This window comes from Anguilla anguilla, chromosome 10, assembly GCF_013347855.1.
Source record: "Anguilla anguilla isolate fAngAng1 chromosome 10, fAngAng1.pri, whole genome shotgun sequence".
NCBI lineage: Eukaryota > Metazoa > Chordata > Actinopteri > Anguilliformes > Anguillidae > Anguilla > Anguilla anguilla.
Genome location: NC_049210.1, coordinates 8,314,960 through 8,332,610, shown reverse-complemented (window position 1 = coordinate 8,332,610; position 17,651 = coordinate 8,314,960). Strand labels below are relative to the sequence as shown.

General features: G+C 48.8%; 1 protein-coding gene across 1 annotated transcript in view; it reads right to left on the bottom strand.

Annotated features, from left to right (window-relative positions):
- grk5l (G protein-coupled receptor kinase 5 like) overlaps window positions 1–17,651 on the bottom strand; it is a 42,606-nt gene continuing 24,955 nt past the window's right edge. The window contains 16 exon segments of the mRNA XM_035379476.1: window positions 1–2,071; window positions 2,800–2,874; window positions 2,876–2,932; window positions 3,554–3,691; window positions 4,383–4,520; window positions 5,071–5,279; window positions 5,698–5,787; window positions 6,348–6,385; window positions 7,243–7,433; window positions 7,689–7,829; window positions 8,088–8,151; window positions 8,603–8,695; window positions 9,793–9,893; window positions 10,303–10,380; window positions 14,631–14,743; window positions 15,766–15,861. Of these exon segments, the coding sequence (XP_035235367.1) occupies window positions 1,988–2,071; window positions 2,800–2,874; window positions 2,876–2,932; window positions 3,554–3,691; window positions 4,383–4,520; window positions 5,071–5,279; window positions 5,698–5,787; window positions 6,348–6,385; window positions 7,243–7,433; window positions 7,689–7,829; window positions 8,088–8,151; window positions 8,603–8,695; window positions 9,793–9,893; window positions 10,303–10,380; window positions 14,631–14,743; window positions 15,766–15,861 (1,706 nt within the window). The 3' untranslated portion in view covers window positions 1–1,987.

Below are 17,651 nucleotides of genomic sequence, written 5' to 3'. Positions count from 1 at the left end.
TCAGGACAGCACAGGCTTTTTTTATTGGAACGGTAGCAGGTAGGCGCCCGTGGACTTCGACATGCAACATGAGCTCGGCTTCACATGCGATCGGGTGTTCTGCAGTCTGCAGGCACTGTGCTTTTTCATCCAACCTTCCGTCTCACTCGACCCACAGCCAAACACACAGCAGGCGTCCTTCGGGGGCAAGGGAACGGAGTGCAACTTTCGCGTGGAAAAGACATGAACGTGGGCGTTACCTGGTCAAATGTTTACTGGAGGCACTTGATTGAAATTTCTAAAAAAAGAAAAATTAAAAAAAATCTGTTCGATGTTTAGTAGCAAAAGAAGCCCGTAACGAAGCGTTTTCATTGAAAAATGGAAACTCGCGCACACGCAAAAAAACACAAATGCTTGTTTTGTGGTCGTACGTGTTTGAGGGCTTCCCTTTCTGCAGTGTTGTGTAGGCCACACAGTTCATTCTCGCCGTGTGTTGGAAACATTTCAGTTTGAATGGGTGAGTGAAGTCAAAACAGCTAGATGGTTTCCACGCTATATCAAAAACAATAAATAAGCAAAAAAAATAATAAATGAACAATTATGATGACAATACCGAACACAGAGCATTTTAGGCCCTCTGCCTAAATATACAATTTCAGTTCTGAGTTATGAAAAAAATAATAAATACAATTTTGTTCCTATAAATACAAAATAAATGGTTCTAGCATTTTATTGGTGGATAAATGGCATTTCTCATGGCAACTACATTGTTGTGACATTACTAATGATGAGCTCTGGAGCGTTTTCTGCACTGCACACTTGTATACACAAAATATTTCAATATTTTTCATATAAGTTAGCAACTTAAAAAAAAAAAAAACCCTTCTTGTTTTGTCTTATTTGTCTCACATGTAAAAGTGAAGCCTTGATGGTTTTGAGTGAAGAGTGCAGCGGGTGTCAGTTGGTGGGATTAAAAAGCGGAAAATTCCGGAACCACACGTTAACTGTGACGCTGACGTAGGCCGTCACAGTCGGCTGAACCTGCGGGAGCCCGGTGCGGCAGGGCTTCACCATATGAAAGCTGGCACCGTAACTTCGGGTTCGCCATATGAAATCTGGCACCGTATTTGGTAGCAAGTGGACTTGGTTGTGCACTGTTGGTTGTGCTGTTCATCTTCTCCTACTGAGAAGACAGAAGCTTTCTCCCTCTGTTGAGTGGGGTTTTCAGTCCTAGGCTGTGTTTCTCTTCGAGTCATGTTGTGGGGGGGGTGGGGGGGGGCAGGCTTCACTTTTGTGGGGCGTCCTCCTCCTCTTCTCTAGCTGCATTGTGAACTGCACTGTCCAGCTTGACTTGACAAATCAAATCAAAAATAGACCTGTTGTCTTTCGATTTATCCCAGCCCTGATTATTTTATGCTCAAACGTGTTTCGTTGGAAAATGACCCCCCCCCCCCCCCCCCCCACAAATCAAGTGTAATAAGTAAGAGAAAAAAGAAGAAATGAAAACAATCTTTGGCCTGAGATTATTATGCAAGGCAAAGCACGTTTTGTCTTGGTCGCTTCTGAAACTGTGTGAGAGACCGATTTTATGTGCGTGTGCGTGTGTGTGAGTGTGTGTGTGACTGACTTGTTTTTATATAATTCAGTTCCTTATAAAGCAAAAAAAAAACACTAAAAAGAAAAAGACACCGACTTGAATTCCCTGCAGTGGTCTTCCTTTGAATATCAATCCCCTGAATTTATTGTTCATAATCGGTGGCCCTCCTCTGGTCCAGCAATCCTGAGGATGCGTGAGGTGACTGTTTGTTCTCTAAGTGTCTTCTGTCTCTCAGAAAGCCCGGCTCGTTCTCACGGCTTCACAGACCCCGATTAGTGTTGCCTTGAACTACCGGCGAGTTTCGGCGTGGTGGTCAAAAAAAAAAAAAAGGCCGCTAACCGGGCTCTGTGAGACCGGCCCGTAGTGGAACTGTCCTTTCTCCTTTTGCTCTCCTCTTAATAAGACTCTCCACTAGGGGGCAGAGTTGGACATGGAGTCCACAGAGTTCACGCTTGCAGAGGAGACACGGGTGTGTGCGATGGACACCTCTGGATGCTGCAAAGAAACAAAACAGACCAGGTCTCAAAATTAGTTAACACGGGACCAAATGGGGCTCCTTTGCTTGTTTCAAAATGTACAATTTGGCCTCAACTGTATCTACACCCAGTTGCTAATTTGATGTATTGTGTTGTCTTATACTTCTGCATCATTAGAGAATGGAGGAGACACTAGACTGTTAGGCCCTGTTACCTTAGTGTCAATTACTATTTTCAGTTCGTAATCATTCAGTAAACATTTGTTTAAAGTACTGCTGCAACACATAATAAATTGCGATAATAATTACTCTTGTGAGAGTATGAAGGCAGACAGGCGGGACCCAGGGCGTGTTTTACGGTCGAGGAACACGGTTCATGGTCTTTACGCACAACGCCAGATAATTGTTTGTGGCGTTTATGTGCAAAGGTTGAGTAACGGCTGAGTTTTTATGAGGGCGCAGTAATGGGGTGTGGCGTTTATACACAAGGGCGGAGTCACGGTTTATGGCCTGTACGTACTGTACCGGGGCTTCAGCGGGAACGGCCGATAGTGTTTAAGGAGGGAGCAGCAGTCCATGGTGTTTATGTACAGGGGCGGAATGAAGGCTAGCGGTATTTTATGCGTGAGAGTGGAGTCATGCTGGAGGTGTGTATATGAGAGGGTGGAGTTGGGCGGTACGTGGCGTCCGTGTGTGACCCACCCCCCCCCCCCCCCCGACCCCCGCGGACGTGCAAGCGCTCCCTCACGTGTCTCCTGAGAATTCTGTCCAGCAGGCTGCGACGCGGGGGCTCGGGGGGCTGGTTCCAGTCCAGGTCGGGGGGGGCGCGAGCCGTGGGCCCCGAACACGTTCAGGTCCTTGAAGCACTCCGTCTCGATCATCTGCTCGGGAGAGAGGCGAACGACGTGAGCTTACTCAGGCAGTGACTACAGCCTCGTTATGGGTGGTAGGCAGCCTGCAAGCTGAGTGTTCATTTCAGCTCTGGATGGGCTGCAGCTTGTGCAGGTTTTTGTGGTTTCCCTTCGATTAGCAGCTCATTCAGGCCTTTAAAATAATCATGTGACTTTAATAAATGGCTTTAGAGCTGAAACACAACAAAAACCAGCACACAACAACCCGCCAGGAGGCTGACACACTGCTTTTAAACTGTAATTCAGTCTGAATTATAATAACTTGCTGTTTGCACTTCAGCTTTGAACACTGTTCTTGCACTGTGCATGTGATTTTGAAGAATTATAAAGAGCTTTTTAAGCCTGCTTTTTGAGCATGTTTGAACGAAATTGTATTTTGTGCTGTGCACTGTAGTCTTCTAATGCAAACATTAACCTGTATATAAGGCTTGCCCGTGTGCACAGCTCTGGTTATGAAACCCTCGCCACAGTTACACTATTTGCAGAAGTAAGTGAAGGAAACAGCAAAGGGATCTTACTCAACCCAAGCATCCTCTCACTGCCCCCCCCCCCCCCCCACCAACCGTACTGCCCCCGTTCGGGCCACCTGACCTCGTTCTGCCAGGGAATGGAGACGCTGCCGGTGGCGAACTTGCTGTAGAAGTCGTTGTCGGTTTGGTCCAGGTTGACGCCCTTGACAGTGGAGAACTGCTCAATGTCCAGGACATCCTTGCAGTAGACCGCTCTGGGCTGGGGTTGACCGAGGGAGGAGAGACTGTGAGCCGACAGACTATTCCAACACTGTGAACTATGCTTAAAATGTAGCACAGTGGGTAAGGAACTGGGCTTGTAACCGAAAGGTCGTAGGTTCGATTCCCAGGTAAATACACTGCCGTTGTACCCTTGAGCAAGGTACTTAACCGGAATTGCTTCAGTATATATCCAGCTGTATAAATGGATACAATGTAAAAATTTTTTAAAAATTAAAAAAATGCTATGTAAAAGTTGTGTAAGTCGCTCTGGATAAGAGCGTCTGCTAAATGCCTGTAATGTAATGTAATGTAAAACACATCGTAAACATTTCTGAATGGGTCAATTATACCTAATTGCATGAGTGAGCGGCTAATTAGCACAGTTACTGATATGACACTATCAGTATATTCATGAGTGCGTACAGATGCACTCTATGTAATTGGCACTCTGTATATCACTCAGTTGTGCATCTTGTGTCCACAGCCTGAGAGGAGGAACGGTATAATTGTAGAGGCAACAGGTGGTTGGCCAGCCTCATTAATGCTCCTGTTCCCTTTCATGTTAAAAAAAAAAAAAATGTATTCATTTTGAACATTTAGTCCTTTTGCCAGTTGGCCACAATAGCGACAGTGTAATGAATCAGACGGCACAACAAAGCCAGAGAGGGGCGGGGCCAGTGGCTGCTTACATCAGGCACGAAGGAGGGCTCCAGTATGCCGGCCTCCAGCCGCTTGAAGTTGATGTTCCTGAAGAAGGGGTGGGATTTCACCCCTGCCGCCCCCTCCGCCTGGCAACCCAACCTCTGCTTCGGATCTTTAGCCAGCAGCTGGAATGGAGTCAGGAGAAGGTGAAGAGTCTCAGCTTCGGTATAGCCTCAGTGCTGTGCCCGAAAGGCCGTCAGTGTAGCAGGTTATGAATGCGCCCCCCCCCCAATCGGCTGGTATTTTCTCAGCATAACACCATTGTGTTCTTTTGCTTGGCTCTCAGCCTGAAGAGCACGTCATTTTGAGTATTTCATAACAAAGGGCATCAATTAGAGTCCACTTTCCTTAAAAAAACAATCAATAGCTTGTGTCTTCGCCATTTGCTACAATCAATGATCACATCCGATGTGGTGTAAGTATGATGCTAATGCATAATAATTTCGTTTTGCTTTCCCCACTATTTCTGCTCCAAACTGGATGGTATGGTATACAGTCGTGCTCATGCTGAATTATCCACCACCAATCTGGGAGAGTCAACACAAGCACGCGGTTTTATTAACGCATTACAGGAGCAGACTGAATTATCTGCATACGTAATGGCAACGTCAGTATGTAGGGGACGGGTACTTCCAGCAGGGGGAGCTGTGAGCTGGGGTGGGCGGGTTTGCTCACCATCCTGCAGATGGCCTTGGTGTCCTCGGTGAACTTGTCGCTGTAGTCCTCCTGCTCCTCCTGCACCCTCTTCTCCACCTCCTCCCTCTTCACCCGCTCCTTGCGGGCGCGGAAGGGGGAGCGGCCGGCGGTCATCTCGTAGACCAGGCAGCCCAGGCCCCACCAGTCCGGGCTCATGCCGTAGCGCTCGTTGTTTATCACCTCAGGGGCTGCGCGGGCACATCGAGTTCACAGCGTCACACGGCGGCACCCAGCGGCGCCCATGCACCCCACTGCCCTGCACATACCCATGTACCCCACTGTCCCAACTCTGCCCCGAACATACCCATGCACCCCACTGCCCTGCACGTACCCATGTACCCCACTGTCTCAAATCTGCCCAGCACCCCACTGTCCCAACTCTGCCCCGAACATACCCATGTACCCCACTGCCCTGCACATACCCATGCACCCCACTGTCTCAAATCTGCCCAGCACCCCACTGTCCCCATTCTGCCCCGAACATACCCATGCACCCCACTGCCCTGCACGTACCCATGTACCCCACTGTCTCAAATCTGCCCAGAACCCCACTGTCCCAACTCTACGCCGAACATACCCATGTACCCCACTCTGCCCTGGACATACCCATGTACCCCACTGTCCCCACTCTGCCACGGATCAGCTCCCCTTCAGGCACTTTGATGGCCAGACCCAGGTCTGATATCCGGATGTGTCCTGCAGCAGCCAGAGAGACAGGGTTATAAAAGGGCCACCTGTGGAAACAGTCAGTAGTGTGTGTGTGTGTGTGTGTGTGTGTGTGTGTGTGTGTGTGTGTGTGTGTGGACAGAAGCACCGCATTCTCGCAATGTGCACTGCCGCCATAAAAAATACCCCAAGTAAACCATGAGAGATGGGTATTAAAGGGACCATAGCAACAGTACACCGTGAGCGCCCAAACTGTACACACAGCAAGAGACTGGCAAACATAATAAATGCAGGAATATGTCACATATGCGCAGTGTGCATGTCGGAACAAGTCACGTTTAAGGCACGGACCTTGTGGGGAAAACCCATTAACACAATGTATAAAACTGGGTTTGAGGGACCTGACTTTACATTGTGTTACTTGGCCGGTAGCCAAGCATGGCGTAAGCGGCAGGTGCTTGGATCAGGTAAACAATTGAAGCGTACTTGTTTGAAATTCCGGAAATGCACAGTTCCAGCCTGAACAACACAGGGGGTTTGCCTGCGCTCGAAGTGTGCGTACGTGTGCTACGGAGCAGTGCTGCGCTTACCGTTGTCATCTAGAAGAATATTTTCTGGTTTTAAATCCCTGAAAAACAAGTACATCGACAACAGGTCAGAAGAGAGGTAGCTTAATAATTATAATGCAGTGCAGTTAAAGGGTATCAATGGCTTTTCTCTTAAAAGGCAATGTTTAGCTAACGTCTATCATAAAACGTGCACTTACACTCTTCTCTGTTAAATGTGCTTAGCAGTACGGTTAGTCACTATTGATGCTACCTGGATAAGGAACCCGTTTGTAAAAGGCAGTCTAAATACTTATGAGGCAGATCTATTTTTAACTGTTGAGTTCTTCCAACCAAGTACTTCCTAGGTTTTATTTTCTCACAGAACCGCCCCAACCCGGGGCTGCCCAGGACTCTTTTAAGATTATACTGATGACAATGTGCATTTTATTTTTATCGCGGCTCTCTCCTGAAGATGTTATCAAAGACGATACTTTCGTCAGAAGCCCTGCATTGATGTTTCTGGCAGATATTATTTCATCCATCGACGAGGTTACTTTGAAAGCACCGTGACGATGCCCTTATCGGATGAGTGCTCGAAATCTCAGAATGTGGAGCTTGCGAAAGTGAAAACAGGAATAAAACAGTATTCTTTTTGAGCCTATCTATGAAAGAAAAAGCATGAGGCATCGTGCCAGACAAAATCTCTCTTATCTCAATGGAACATCTATGGAATGCCAGTGGAAAGCGCTTTCAAACCAGTGAAGTGTTAGTTTTAGAATCGTCTCTCTTTGCCACTTTCATTACAAAAGGTGAAAAGGGGGAGGAGGGGTGTCTTCACGTACAGGACAGGATGACAGGCGAGCCTTCTGTATGTAGAAAAGCATGATTTTCACTGGTTGCCCAGTAACACGATTGACATTCTGGGCGGGGCCGTCACCTGTAGACGATGGACTCCTGGTGCAGGTGCTCTAGGCCGCAGCAGATCTCGGCAGCGTAGAACTGCACCCTGTCCTTCTCGAACCCGGGCGTGCCCATGTTGTAGATGTGAAACTTGAGGTCCCCTCCGTTCATAATGGTCAGCACCAGACACAGGGCATCTTTGGTCTCATAGGCGTAGGCCAGGCTGACCTGGGTACACCCAAAAAAAAAAAACCAGGCCAATCAAGTCTGGGCTGAGTGGAAGATAAGCTGGAAGATAATCTCTGGCAAGTTTCGGGGGAAAGCTTTGCATAAGCAAACTAAAAGCAAATGGTTAGAATATATTACACACGTTTCCTGATGTGGAGCCAGTAGAGCTGTAAAGATATAGGGGCACAGACACTGCTCTCGGGGGCGTATGGAAAATGAGGGACGTCCTGTTAGAGCCAGTGGAAGGAGACTCACAACAAATCTGCTGTTCACTTTCTCCAGGATCTGCTTCTCATTAAGAGCCATGGACTCGCCCTTCCTCTTCTTAATCCTCTTCTTCTCCAGCTTCTTGCAGGCGTACATCTTTCCCGTGGCCCGCACCTGGCACGCACATACCTGGGAAAATGCCACACACACACGCACACACACACACATACGCGCACACGCACATACACACACACACACACACGCACATGCACACACATACGCGCACACGCACATACACACACACACACACATCAGACGGTGACACTCCCCTCCTTTCTTTAACTGCTTGCATCCTAGCACAAGAGGCACGGAACACAATGCAAAGCAACGCGGAGGTGCCTAATTAGATCACCTCTCCTGTGACACAGCACCGCTTTGTGGCCTTACCTCCCCGAATCCTCCCTTTCCCAGCACACGGTATTGCCGAAATGTGTCTTTAGTTATCGGTTGCCTGAAAGCAGAACGTTGGCAGTTATTCTACTGAATGACATTACTTCTTTTTTTTTTTTTTTACTTTTCCTGGTAAGTCGCTGAGGCTCAGCCAGTTTGGGTGTAAAATAGGTTAGGTAACACTTTCCATGAACGGTCCCTCATAGGATCTATATGCAATGTTCATAAGCAATATATAGCATACTTCATTAGTGCTGCACGCATATGGTGTGTTATGTCACACTTATGCAACAAGTGACAAGTGACATGATGTACCATGTGACACACACCATATTCTTACTTGCAGTAGCTGACAGGTGCATTTATGAATGTCTATGTAGTGCTTATGATGGTGCTATGTACCACTTATGAACCACTTATAGAAAGTGTTGTCAAAAATGTGCAATGAACTCTAATAAATGATGGTTCTTACTGTCACACACCTACTCGTGCAAGCAGAAATAAAAACCAACCTCTCCAACACTTTCCACTGCAGGAAGCGGTCGAAATACATGCTGTTCTGGTAGTCGGAGAAGGGGGTGCCACTTAAGTATTCGTGGAGGGCCCTGTTCAAAAGACACAGATGACACAGTCACTCCTCCTATGACCTCAGAGGGGTTCAAAAGTCAGAAACAAGCACAACTTTTCGATTACGGAACTGGAAGACGAAACACATACCTCCACATACCTCCACCAGCACTACTAATTGCCAAAATATGTCAGTTCCACATTTTGGACGTTCACCAAAAGTCATTAATTTCTTCCATGCTCCATTACTAGCTTGTTTCACATAAGGAAATGCGCATTTTAAGCACATTTTCATGACTGTACCTCAAACGGGGCATGAGATATGCCTGTTCAAATTCTAGCGACTGTGAAGCATTTTAGCCTGTTATAACACCACCAAATGACCAATGAGCAACATGTTTGCTCAGTGGTTTCAGTGGTTAGAAATGAGCTCTCCAGGACGCCATTTTGTTTGATTAGATCAATAATATCACAAGGCCAATCAGCACTATACTTGTTCAGTTGACAAAAATGAGCTCTCTATCACTGCCATTTGTTTGATTGGGCCAATGATGTAGGGTTTACCCCTGATGTCTGCTGGTGGGCACACAAAGGTTCATGGTGAATCCGTTCAGGAGTTCAGAAGCAATCAGTGTAAAAAGTTTTGTGGAATTACATCAAACTGTTCGGAAGCAACATGCCTTTTTGTGAGAAGCCAACCCCCCTCCCCCCTTTGCCTATTGTTGCGGAAAGCTAATCAGTTCTTTCTTGCCCCCTGATCAAACTTTCCACAATTATACAGGAGCACCTATCTAACTGGCCAATTACAAGTTTTCTAAACTTCAAAAGGCAGAACAGGACATGATGTGGGAATGTATAAACTGGACTGGCACACTTTAAAAGGCATTTTTCAGTTGGAAAAATACTGTGGGAACAAGTTTCTTTGGACGTAGTAAGCATTTAGAATTCATTACTGGCTATTTACCAAGTATTTATTACATGAAATGTGCTTGGTGTACTTTCCTCGGGGCTAATTTAAGTGCTCTATGAACCTTCTAAGGAAAAAGTATCATTCGCTTCAAGCGACCAGTGACTGTGCACATTGCATGGCAGTCGTACGGCACATAGGCGGGGGTGCGAGTCCTGGCTTGCTTACTTTCGGCAGTCGCTGAAGATGTCCTTGCTGGGGCTCAGCTCCAGGTTCTGTGTGCACTGCTCCCCGTAGCTCTCTGCGATCTCACACACACATTCAGCAGACTGACGACACACACACGCAAATATATGCGCATACACATGCGCGCACACACACAGACAGACACAGACACGCACACATATACGCACGCGCACACACATACACCCACACACACAGACACGCACGCACACATACGCACGCACACACCCACACGCATGCACGCAGACACATACATATACACACAGCCAAACACAATCACGCAACACGCACGCACAGAAACGAAAGTCAAATGAACTAACGTTCACACTCACAGAATCAAGCCAGGTGTCAAGTGGCTAAAATGACTACCGCGGGTCCGTTGAAACCCCACCGCGGGGAAGACGGTGATCGTGCAGCCCTAGGGGCCGGGTCCCGCTGTGTCCTGTGACACGCCCACGCTGAAGGGCGCAGCCGGGCCGGTGCCGAAGAACACACCTGTTTGGTGAGGAATTTGTGGATGATCTGGTCACCGCGGCTCTTGCGTTTCTCATCCGGCGTCACCTCGTAATCCTCCTGAAACAAAGACACAGCATTGGACCGGCAGCCATGCGGGAGGATGACGGACAGGTCACCGACCAATCACCGGGGCCCGCCACTGCCGCGGTCTGCCCGTTCCCTCTTCCCCTTGTCTTTTCTGTACAGAGGCAAATAAGCCGCCAAAAAAACACGTAACATGGGAATGGATAATGGCCGATGGGTAACGGAACTCGTATTTGTGAATGAGATGTTTTTTGTTTCTCAGCCCTGCTGCTTGGAACATGACATCATCTCCGTTTGTGAAGACAGCGGGATAACGGCTTCCAGCAGGTCTTGGGCGAGAAGTCCCAGAACGCAGGCGATAAAAACAGACGGTTTTTGGAATTCGAACGCGATGAGATTATACTTCTGGAAGCTCTCGCTGCATAGTTACCCTTTTAAACTTTCGTTTAGAACGAACGGATAAATGACGTGATGATCGTGCTGCATCAAGATTTGTTCACACGGGAACAATGTGAATGCACAGGTCTGCGTCAAATTTGTAAAAAAATATTTTGATGCTGGTAAGATAAAAAAAAAATGAAACAGCACCTGAAATTCCTGAATTTTATACCAAACGTGTAAGTAACCAAATCATAGAATAACACGTGAGAAGAATTTTGTGATTTGTGTAAATGCAGAGTTTCTTGAAGGTCAGTTATATGGAGTACTGTCGTCTAAAAGGTTACAGTATTTGAAATGATGAGATGACATAGGTCTGTCATAGCAGACTACTTCTCTGTGGACCTTGTGTTGGTATTACACCAGAGAACATGTCTGATAGTGGTGCTCTGAAGATAACCTGAGGGCCTGTGTGTCAGCTGATCAGTGTAGCGTGGTGGTGATTTACACATGGTGCCCCCCCCCTCCCGTACCCCCCCCCCCGGCCCCCTGTGAGTCATGAGCCCCCGCTGAGGTGCCATTACGCAGGTTCCTCCGCCGGGCCACCTGCCCCCCCCCCCCCCCCCCCCCCCCGACCTCACTGGCCGCACTGGAAAGACCTCGCCGCGTGACGCCGCGTTGCCCGGCAACGGCCCTGTCAACAGCGCGGGATTCCTGGAGGTCCTGGAGTGCTGCATCGCGCGGAATCCCTGTCCCCGCCACGTCACAGGATACCGCCGGCGTCACGGGGGGGCCACTCTGGGTTTCCATTCTCGCCCCCGCCCCCCCCCCCCTCCCCTCCCCCCACACACACGCTCACACACATGTTCTTCAAATTCTGTCAGCCGGAACCCTCTGGAATACAGATGGTCCTATATGCTCAGACTATTCCCATGATAAAAGCACCATTTGTAAGAAAAAAAATGTTTAACCCTTTGAAGATTAGGTTTTTTGGAATTTTAAGTCAGTCCGTTGCTTTCAATTACCAGTAGCGATTGTTACATCAGCATTAGAATGTTCAATTAAGAACATTCTAATCAGTTAATAACATTCTATTTGTGATCTTACTCCTTAAGGGGTTAATTGTTAACAGGTTAAGGAAACTGGAGTGCAGTAAACTGTTTACCTTTATAATAAGTTAATATTGATTAATTAATGAATCATGCTCTTTCATTTACTTTGTACTAGCAAAGAAATCTAAATCGTTGAAAGGTACGTTCACTTTTGGCTTTGGTACTGCAGCTGTGTGACTGTTCAGAAGAATGACTCTTACATAAAGGGGGAAAAGGGCCAGGATTTTGTGGCAGTCTCGAACCCTCACCCTTTTGGGGCAGTCAAGGACACGCCGCCGACGTTTGTGCCGAGGAAACAAAATCTACGAAATTTCCCTTCGTGTCACCCGCCCATCGTGTGACTTTTTGCGTTATCCTCAGATCAAATCAAAACAAGTCGTTTTAAAAAAGAGAAAGGACGTCACGCCGCTCTGGCCGCCGAGCGCTGTCCCCGGCGAGCGTTGTCCCCGGCGGCCGAGCGCTGAGCGCGCGTAGCGCGGAGGAAAGGCGGCTGCCGAGCGCGAGCGGGAGCGCGCGATTAGATCTGTCCTTCTGGCTCTCCGAAAGACGAGAGGCGTCTGGGCTGATCTGGGCTGATCCCCCGCAGTCGGGGGCCCGCCAAAAGGCCAGAGGGGCGTTTCCTCTTCCCTTTCGTCTTCTCCGGGGGGGGCACCCCCCCGCCCCCCCCCCCCCCCCCTCCCCGGCGGGGCAGATAACAATCGGGCGGCTCATTCCAGCGCCATTATCCCACCCTTTCAGGAAGCCTCGGTTACACAATGCCGGCTGCCAGCGCCGCGCTCCAACAATCGCCGTCCCGCTCCGCACTGACGTCAGAGCACCGCTCAGGAACCCCCCCAGGCACATTCCTCTTACGCTCTTTATTTTCCCTCTCTCTCTACACCCCCCCCCCCACCTCTCCACCGCCAATTCAAATATACCATATTTGCATGACAAGAGAACTTGTTGCTCTTCGTCTTTCCCTCTCTCTCACACACACTCTTGTTCATACACTATCAGTCTCTCACACCGTCGTCTTCTCTCTCTTCCTCTTAGTCATGCAGCCTTTTCTCCCTCTCTCATTCACTTACTCAGCTTGCTCATGCTTCTCCTCTTCCTTCTCTCCTTTCCCTTCGCCTTTCATCCACGCACGTTTTTGTCTTTCTTTCCCTCTCTCCCTCCCGCGGTCTTTCCCCGCCCGTTTGAGGCGACCCGCGGCGAGCTTAGCGTCACCGAAGCTCCGTGCGCGAACGCAGCCGAGCAGCAGCTCACTGCTACACGAAGCGTTCAGACCCCGCGTTCTGTCACGAAGTGTGGCGTTTTTAAAACAAACAAAAATCACTTCACTCCTTCCCCTCCCTTTTCTTTTCGCTAGTAAGTCGTATTCGTATTAGAAAGTAATGGTAAGACTGGTTCCCTTTCTCTTTCGGGATGACGTTGGTCCGAGCGCCGGCTTTTATAACTTTGCGTCGGCGGCCTCGTACGTTTTTAGATCCGGTGGTCGCGCGCTCTGAAAGGCGGGCGGCGGGGAGACAATAGCTTCTTTCACTCCGGCCCGCACGCCTCCTCAGATATTTTCGGATTTACTTTAAAGATTAATATGTGTCATGGGGGAGGCATTCTGTCTAGACGTGGGTCAGATGAAGGGGCGATTCGGAGGAGAGTCAACGATCTGTTTGAACGCGCGCTCCAATATCGGCTGTGGTTTTGTGGCGATGGCAGCTCCTCGGCACTTTTGCCTTTTTAAAATGATAGAAAATAGACATTTGTGTCTTCTGTGGGATATTGAACAACAATTGAAAGTTAGGTAATGAGAAAAAATCCAGTATAAAGCCTTGGACGAGGCTACTCAAATTTGGCCCCCGAGGCCAGTCACTGTAATGTCATTTAACTTTGAACTACAACACCCGTTTCTACACCGATGTTTAGGCGACTTCCAGGTGTGGAAGCTGATCACTTGTGTGTCCTTATGGCACAGTGATCTTCAGTCCTGGGCCTGACAGGCTGCAGGGTCTGCTGGTTTTTGTTTACACCTTAACATCAGCAACCACTTCAGACCCAAGAACCCAGGTCAGTTGGGTTAACCGTAATCCACTGCTTTAACTGATCGACTAAGTGCCGAGTAACAGCTAAAAGCAGCAGACCCTGTGGCCTCGCTGAACCAGGAACGAAGATCGCTCTACCATAAGGACGCAGTGCCGCAGTCGGCATTGTTTTCAGAGGAAAAGGCGCGGTTGAGAATCAGGTTGTAATTTATACCTGACAGTTTGCTCAGGGTTTTTGCGAGCTGGTGTGGGCTACTGCTTGCTGTTGGCAAATACATGCGGAATGACATGCTCTCACAGTTAAGGGGCAAAGGTCATTTTGAGGAAGTGTGGTCTGTGTGTGTCTCTGTGTTTGCGCAATCTTTGTGTGAGTGTGCTTGCACACATGCATGTGTGTGCACGTGTGTGTGTGTGCGTGCGTACGTGTGTGTGTGCGTGTGTGTGTGTGTGCGTGCGTGTGTGTGCGTACATGTGTGTGTGTGTGTGTTTGTGTGTGTGTGCATGCGTGCATGTGTGTGCGTGCGTGCGTGCGTGCGTGTGTGTGTGTGTGTGCGTGTGTGTGTTTGTGTGTGTGTGCGTGCGTGCGTGCGTGCGCGTGCGTGTGCGTGCGTGTGTGTGTGTTTGTGTGTGTGTGTGTGTGTTTGTGTGTGTGTGTGTGTGCATGTGTGTGTGTGTGTGCGTGTGTGTGTTTGTGTGTGTGTGTTCTTGCACGCGTGTGAGCGTGTGTGTGTGTAATTAGCATGCTGAGGGGTTTCCCCTGCTCTGACGGTACCATGGCATCCAGCAGCTGTATGCATCGCAGGAACTGCGGCCTGGTCTCGCAGAAGAGGCGGAACAGCTGCCTCCCGATTGGCTGGCGCTCGCACAGGCTGGTGTAGTCCCTCTCTGTAACACAGTCCGACACACACACACACACACACACACACACACGCGCGCGCACGTCAGCACCGGCACCTCTCACCACACGCCCCGCCGCTCACTCAGCACAAGCTGTCCGCACATCGTTCGCATCTGATTAGTGCCGTCGCTAAGTGTCGTTAGACGACCCTCCCCCCCGCCCCCGCCCCTGCCCCAGCCCCCGCCCCCTTCACTTAGCCCTGAAAACAAGCTTGTCATGGATGTCGTCATTTTTTGCGCTGACATTTATACGCCCGCTCACTTGGCCACTTGAAGTCACGGGGGATTGTAAAATAAACAGCACAAGAGGCAGGCTGGCAGGGAATAATGCAAACACTCACCATACCGTCAGGGAACACATATCCTCCTAAGACCTGCCAATTCATTTTTTATCCCCTGTAGGGAATGAGTCACTGGTCTTACTCTCAAGAACCATGTATTCTGCTAGGCTGAAACCTACACTACAAGGGACATTCAATGAAAATAAAATGAGTTCTATGTTTTAAGATATTTATATGGCGAATTTTTTATTTTATTTAATTTCTCACCTTTTAATTTCATTTTTGACATCCAAGACACTTGTATTATGTCAAAAGAATTTAAATACTTTTTTCAGGAGGATATGAGCCCCATGAACAGGCATGTACACCCGCACACACACACATGCAGACACACACACACACACACACACACACACACCAGGTCCTGGCCTTCTCTGGAAGTAGTACAATAAACAGATTGACCGCAGGAGAAAACCGCACAAGCTCAAGGTGGCGTTTGACCTTTTTTTTCTTCTTTTTTTTTCTTCTTTAAAACACATCAATATTATAATACCTTTTTAATAAAGTTTGCACTTTGGGTTCATGAATAGAAAATGACGAGCGATGAATAAGTGATGAACCGCTCGGCGAAAAGGAGCAGAGGGGCGGCTGCTCCCACGGAAGGCTAGCGAGCGGCGCGGCGCGTGTTGCGTGCTGCGAGACGTGGGGAGGAGGAGGAGGAGGGCTCACCGATGCTGTTCCCCTGCTCCGCGCACTGGCTGATGTGGGGAAACCGGAGGATGTCTTTCCATTTCTTGCTCCTTCCTTTCCGCTTCCCTCCTCCACCTTTGGGGGGGGGGGGCAGGGGGGTGGGGGGAGAAGAAAAAAAAAAATTAAAAGACATGTCAGTGAAGCCAGTCCCTCCAGGCGCGTCATACAGTAAACACCACCGCGTCCACCCCTTCCCCCACCCCCCCCGTCTGTTTCTCACAGTCCCGCGGCCGACATTTCGGCTCTGACTCACTCCCGTCGCTGAAAAAAAAAAAAATCCATTAAATGGTGACCTAAGCCGAGTCCTGGACTGAGCAGGGAGATGAATGAGCCTCACACTGTGAGAGAAAAAGCTCAGAAAGCTCGGCTGGGAACGTTAGCGAATGAAACGTTTCATAACTGCTCTTCCCCCCTTTCATACAATGCTGTTCAACTGCCAACAAACCAGACGTTTATTTTTAGTTTGAAAAAAAAAAAAAACACAAAACATATTTGGCCAAAGATAAGTCCGCCCATTTGCATAGTTCCATCTCCAAGCCAACTTACATGGATGACTTTCGAGATGAATTATTCAACAGTTAGCAACAGTACAGTTAGAGCTGTCTAATGTCCACGGTCTATAATTAACAATGGAGACATCTCATTGATTCATGGGTTCCTTACAGTGCATTTAGCCACAATACCACTAGAGGACTCCAGGAAGTGTTAATGCTGTACAGTGCAAGGTCTCTCACACAGCACAGGCAGTGCAGACTTCATATTAACACTTGAGTCCATATGCCAAGGCCCAAAGCCCAATGCTTCAAACAGAAATGGCTGCGGACTTCATACGGGACACGGTGTTATGTCTAGAAAATGAATTTTACCTGTCTGGCCTCAATGACTGTAAGTCAGGGTGAAATGACATAGCCATGAAAGTGCCTGATGCTGACGGTGCATGTTTCAGGGTCTCCCCCTCGCGTGTCCCCTCTCCCCTGTGGAAATGCCCCATCCATCCACACTCTGGCCCCAGGCCAGCCTCTGTTACTGAGCTGCAAACTCCCCCCCCCCCCCCCCCCCCCCGGCAATCTGACGTCTGGGCGCTCTACATCACCTGGTTATGGTGCCATTTAATGTTTGATAACTAAGTACAACTAAAACTGCTTTTCCTTACAAGGTGGGCAGTAGGTATCCCAGAGTGCACAGAAAGCATTCGATCATCATCCCCAACAACAGTCGGCTTTACGAGCAGGCTGCAAAACAAAACATATATTTTTTAAAAATGATATAAAAAGAATAGCCTCAGAATTATGAGATGATCACCTCGAGGAAACCCATGATCAGACGCACTGCCTAAGAAAGCAGTGGCTGTTCTCCTTGCCTGACCTGGCCCTGGGAGCAAGGTCTTTCCTCGTGTCAGAGGAGGCCTGTTCAGCTGTTATTGTACTACTGGGAGGAACTGGTTTCAATGGCAGCCTCGTTGCGTGCGCTCTCAGCAACGAACATCCGTTTGTTGCGAAGTGCGTGCGGTGTGTGGGCTCGCAGCTTCGCGGCTAAAACATGAAATCATGGTCCCGGTGCGTATGCATAATTCATCACATTTGACTTCCTCTTTGAATCCCCCCCCCCACACCCCCCCCCCCCCCCCTCCCCAACCCCCCCCCCCCTTCTAAGTAAAGCTCGTGGGACTTGGGTCGACACCGCTAGGAATGGGAATTTGTGACATATTCCGAGATTTCCCATAGAACGCGGGACCGCGCCAGCTTGGATTCCATCGCTGTGAATAATGCCGCATATGTTTCCAGCGAAGCTCGCACAAGATTAAAACCACCGGAGCTGGAGCGAGACGAACTCTGCTCGCCGTTCGTTTCCTTTTGGCTAAAAAT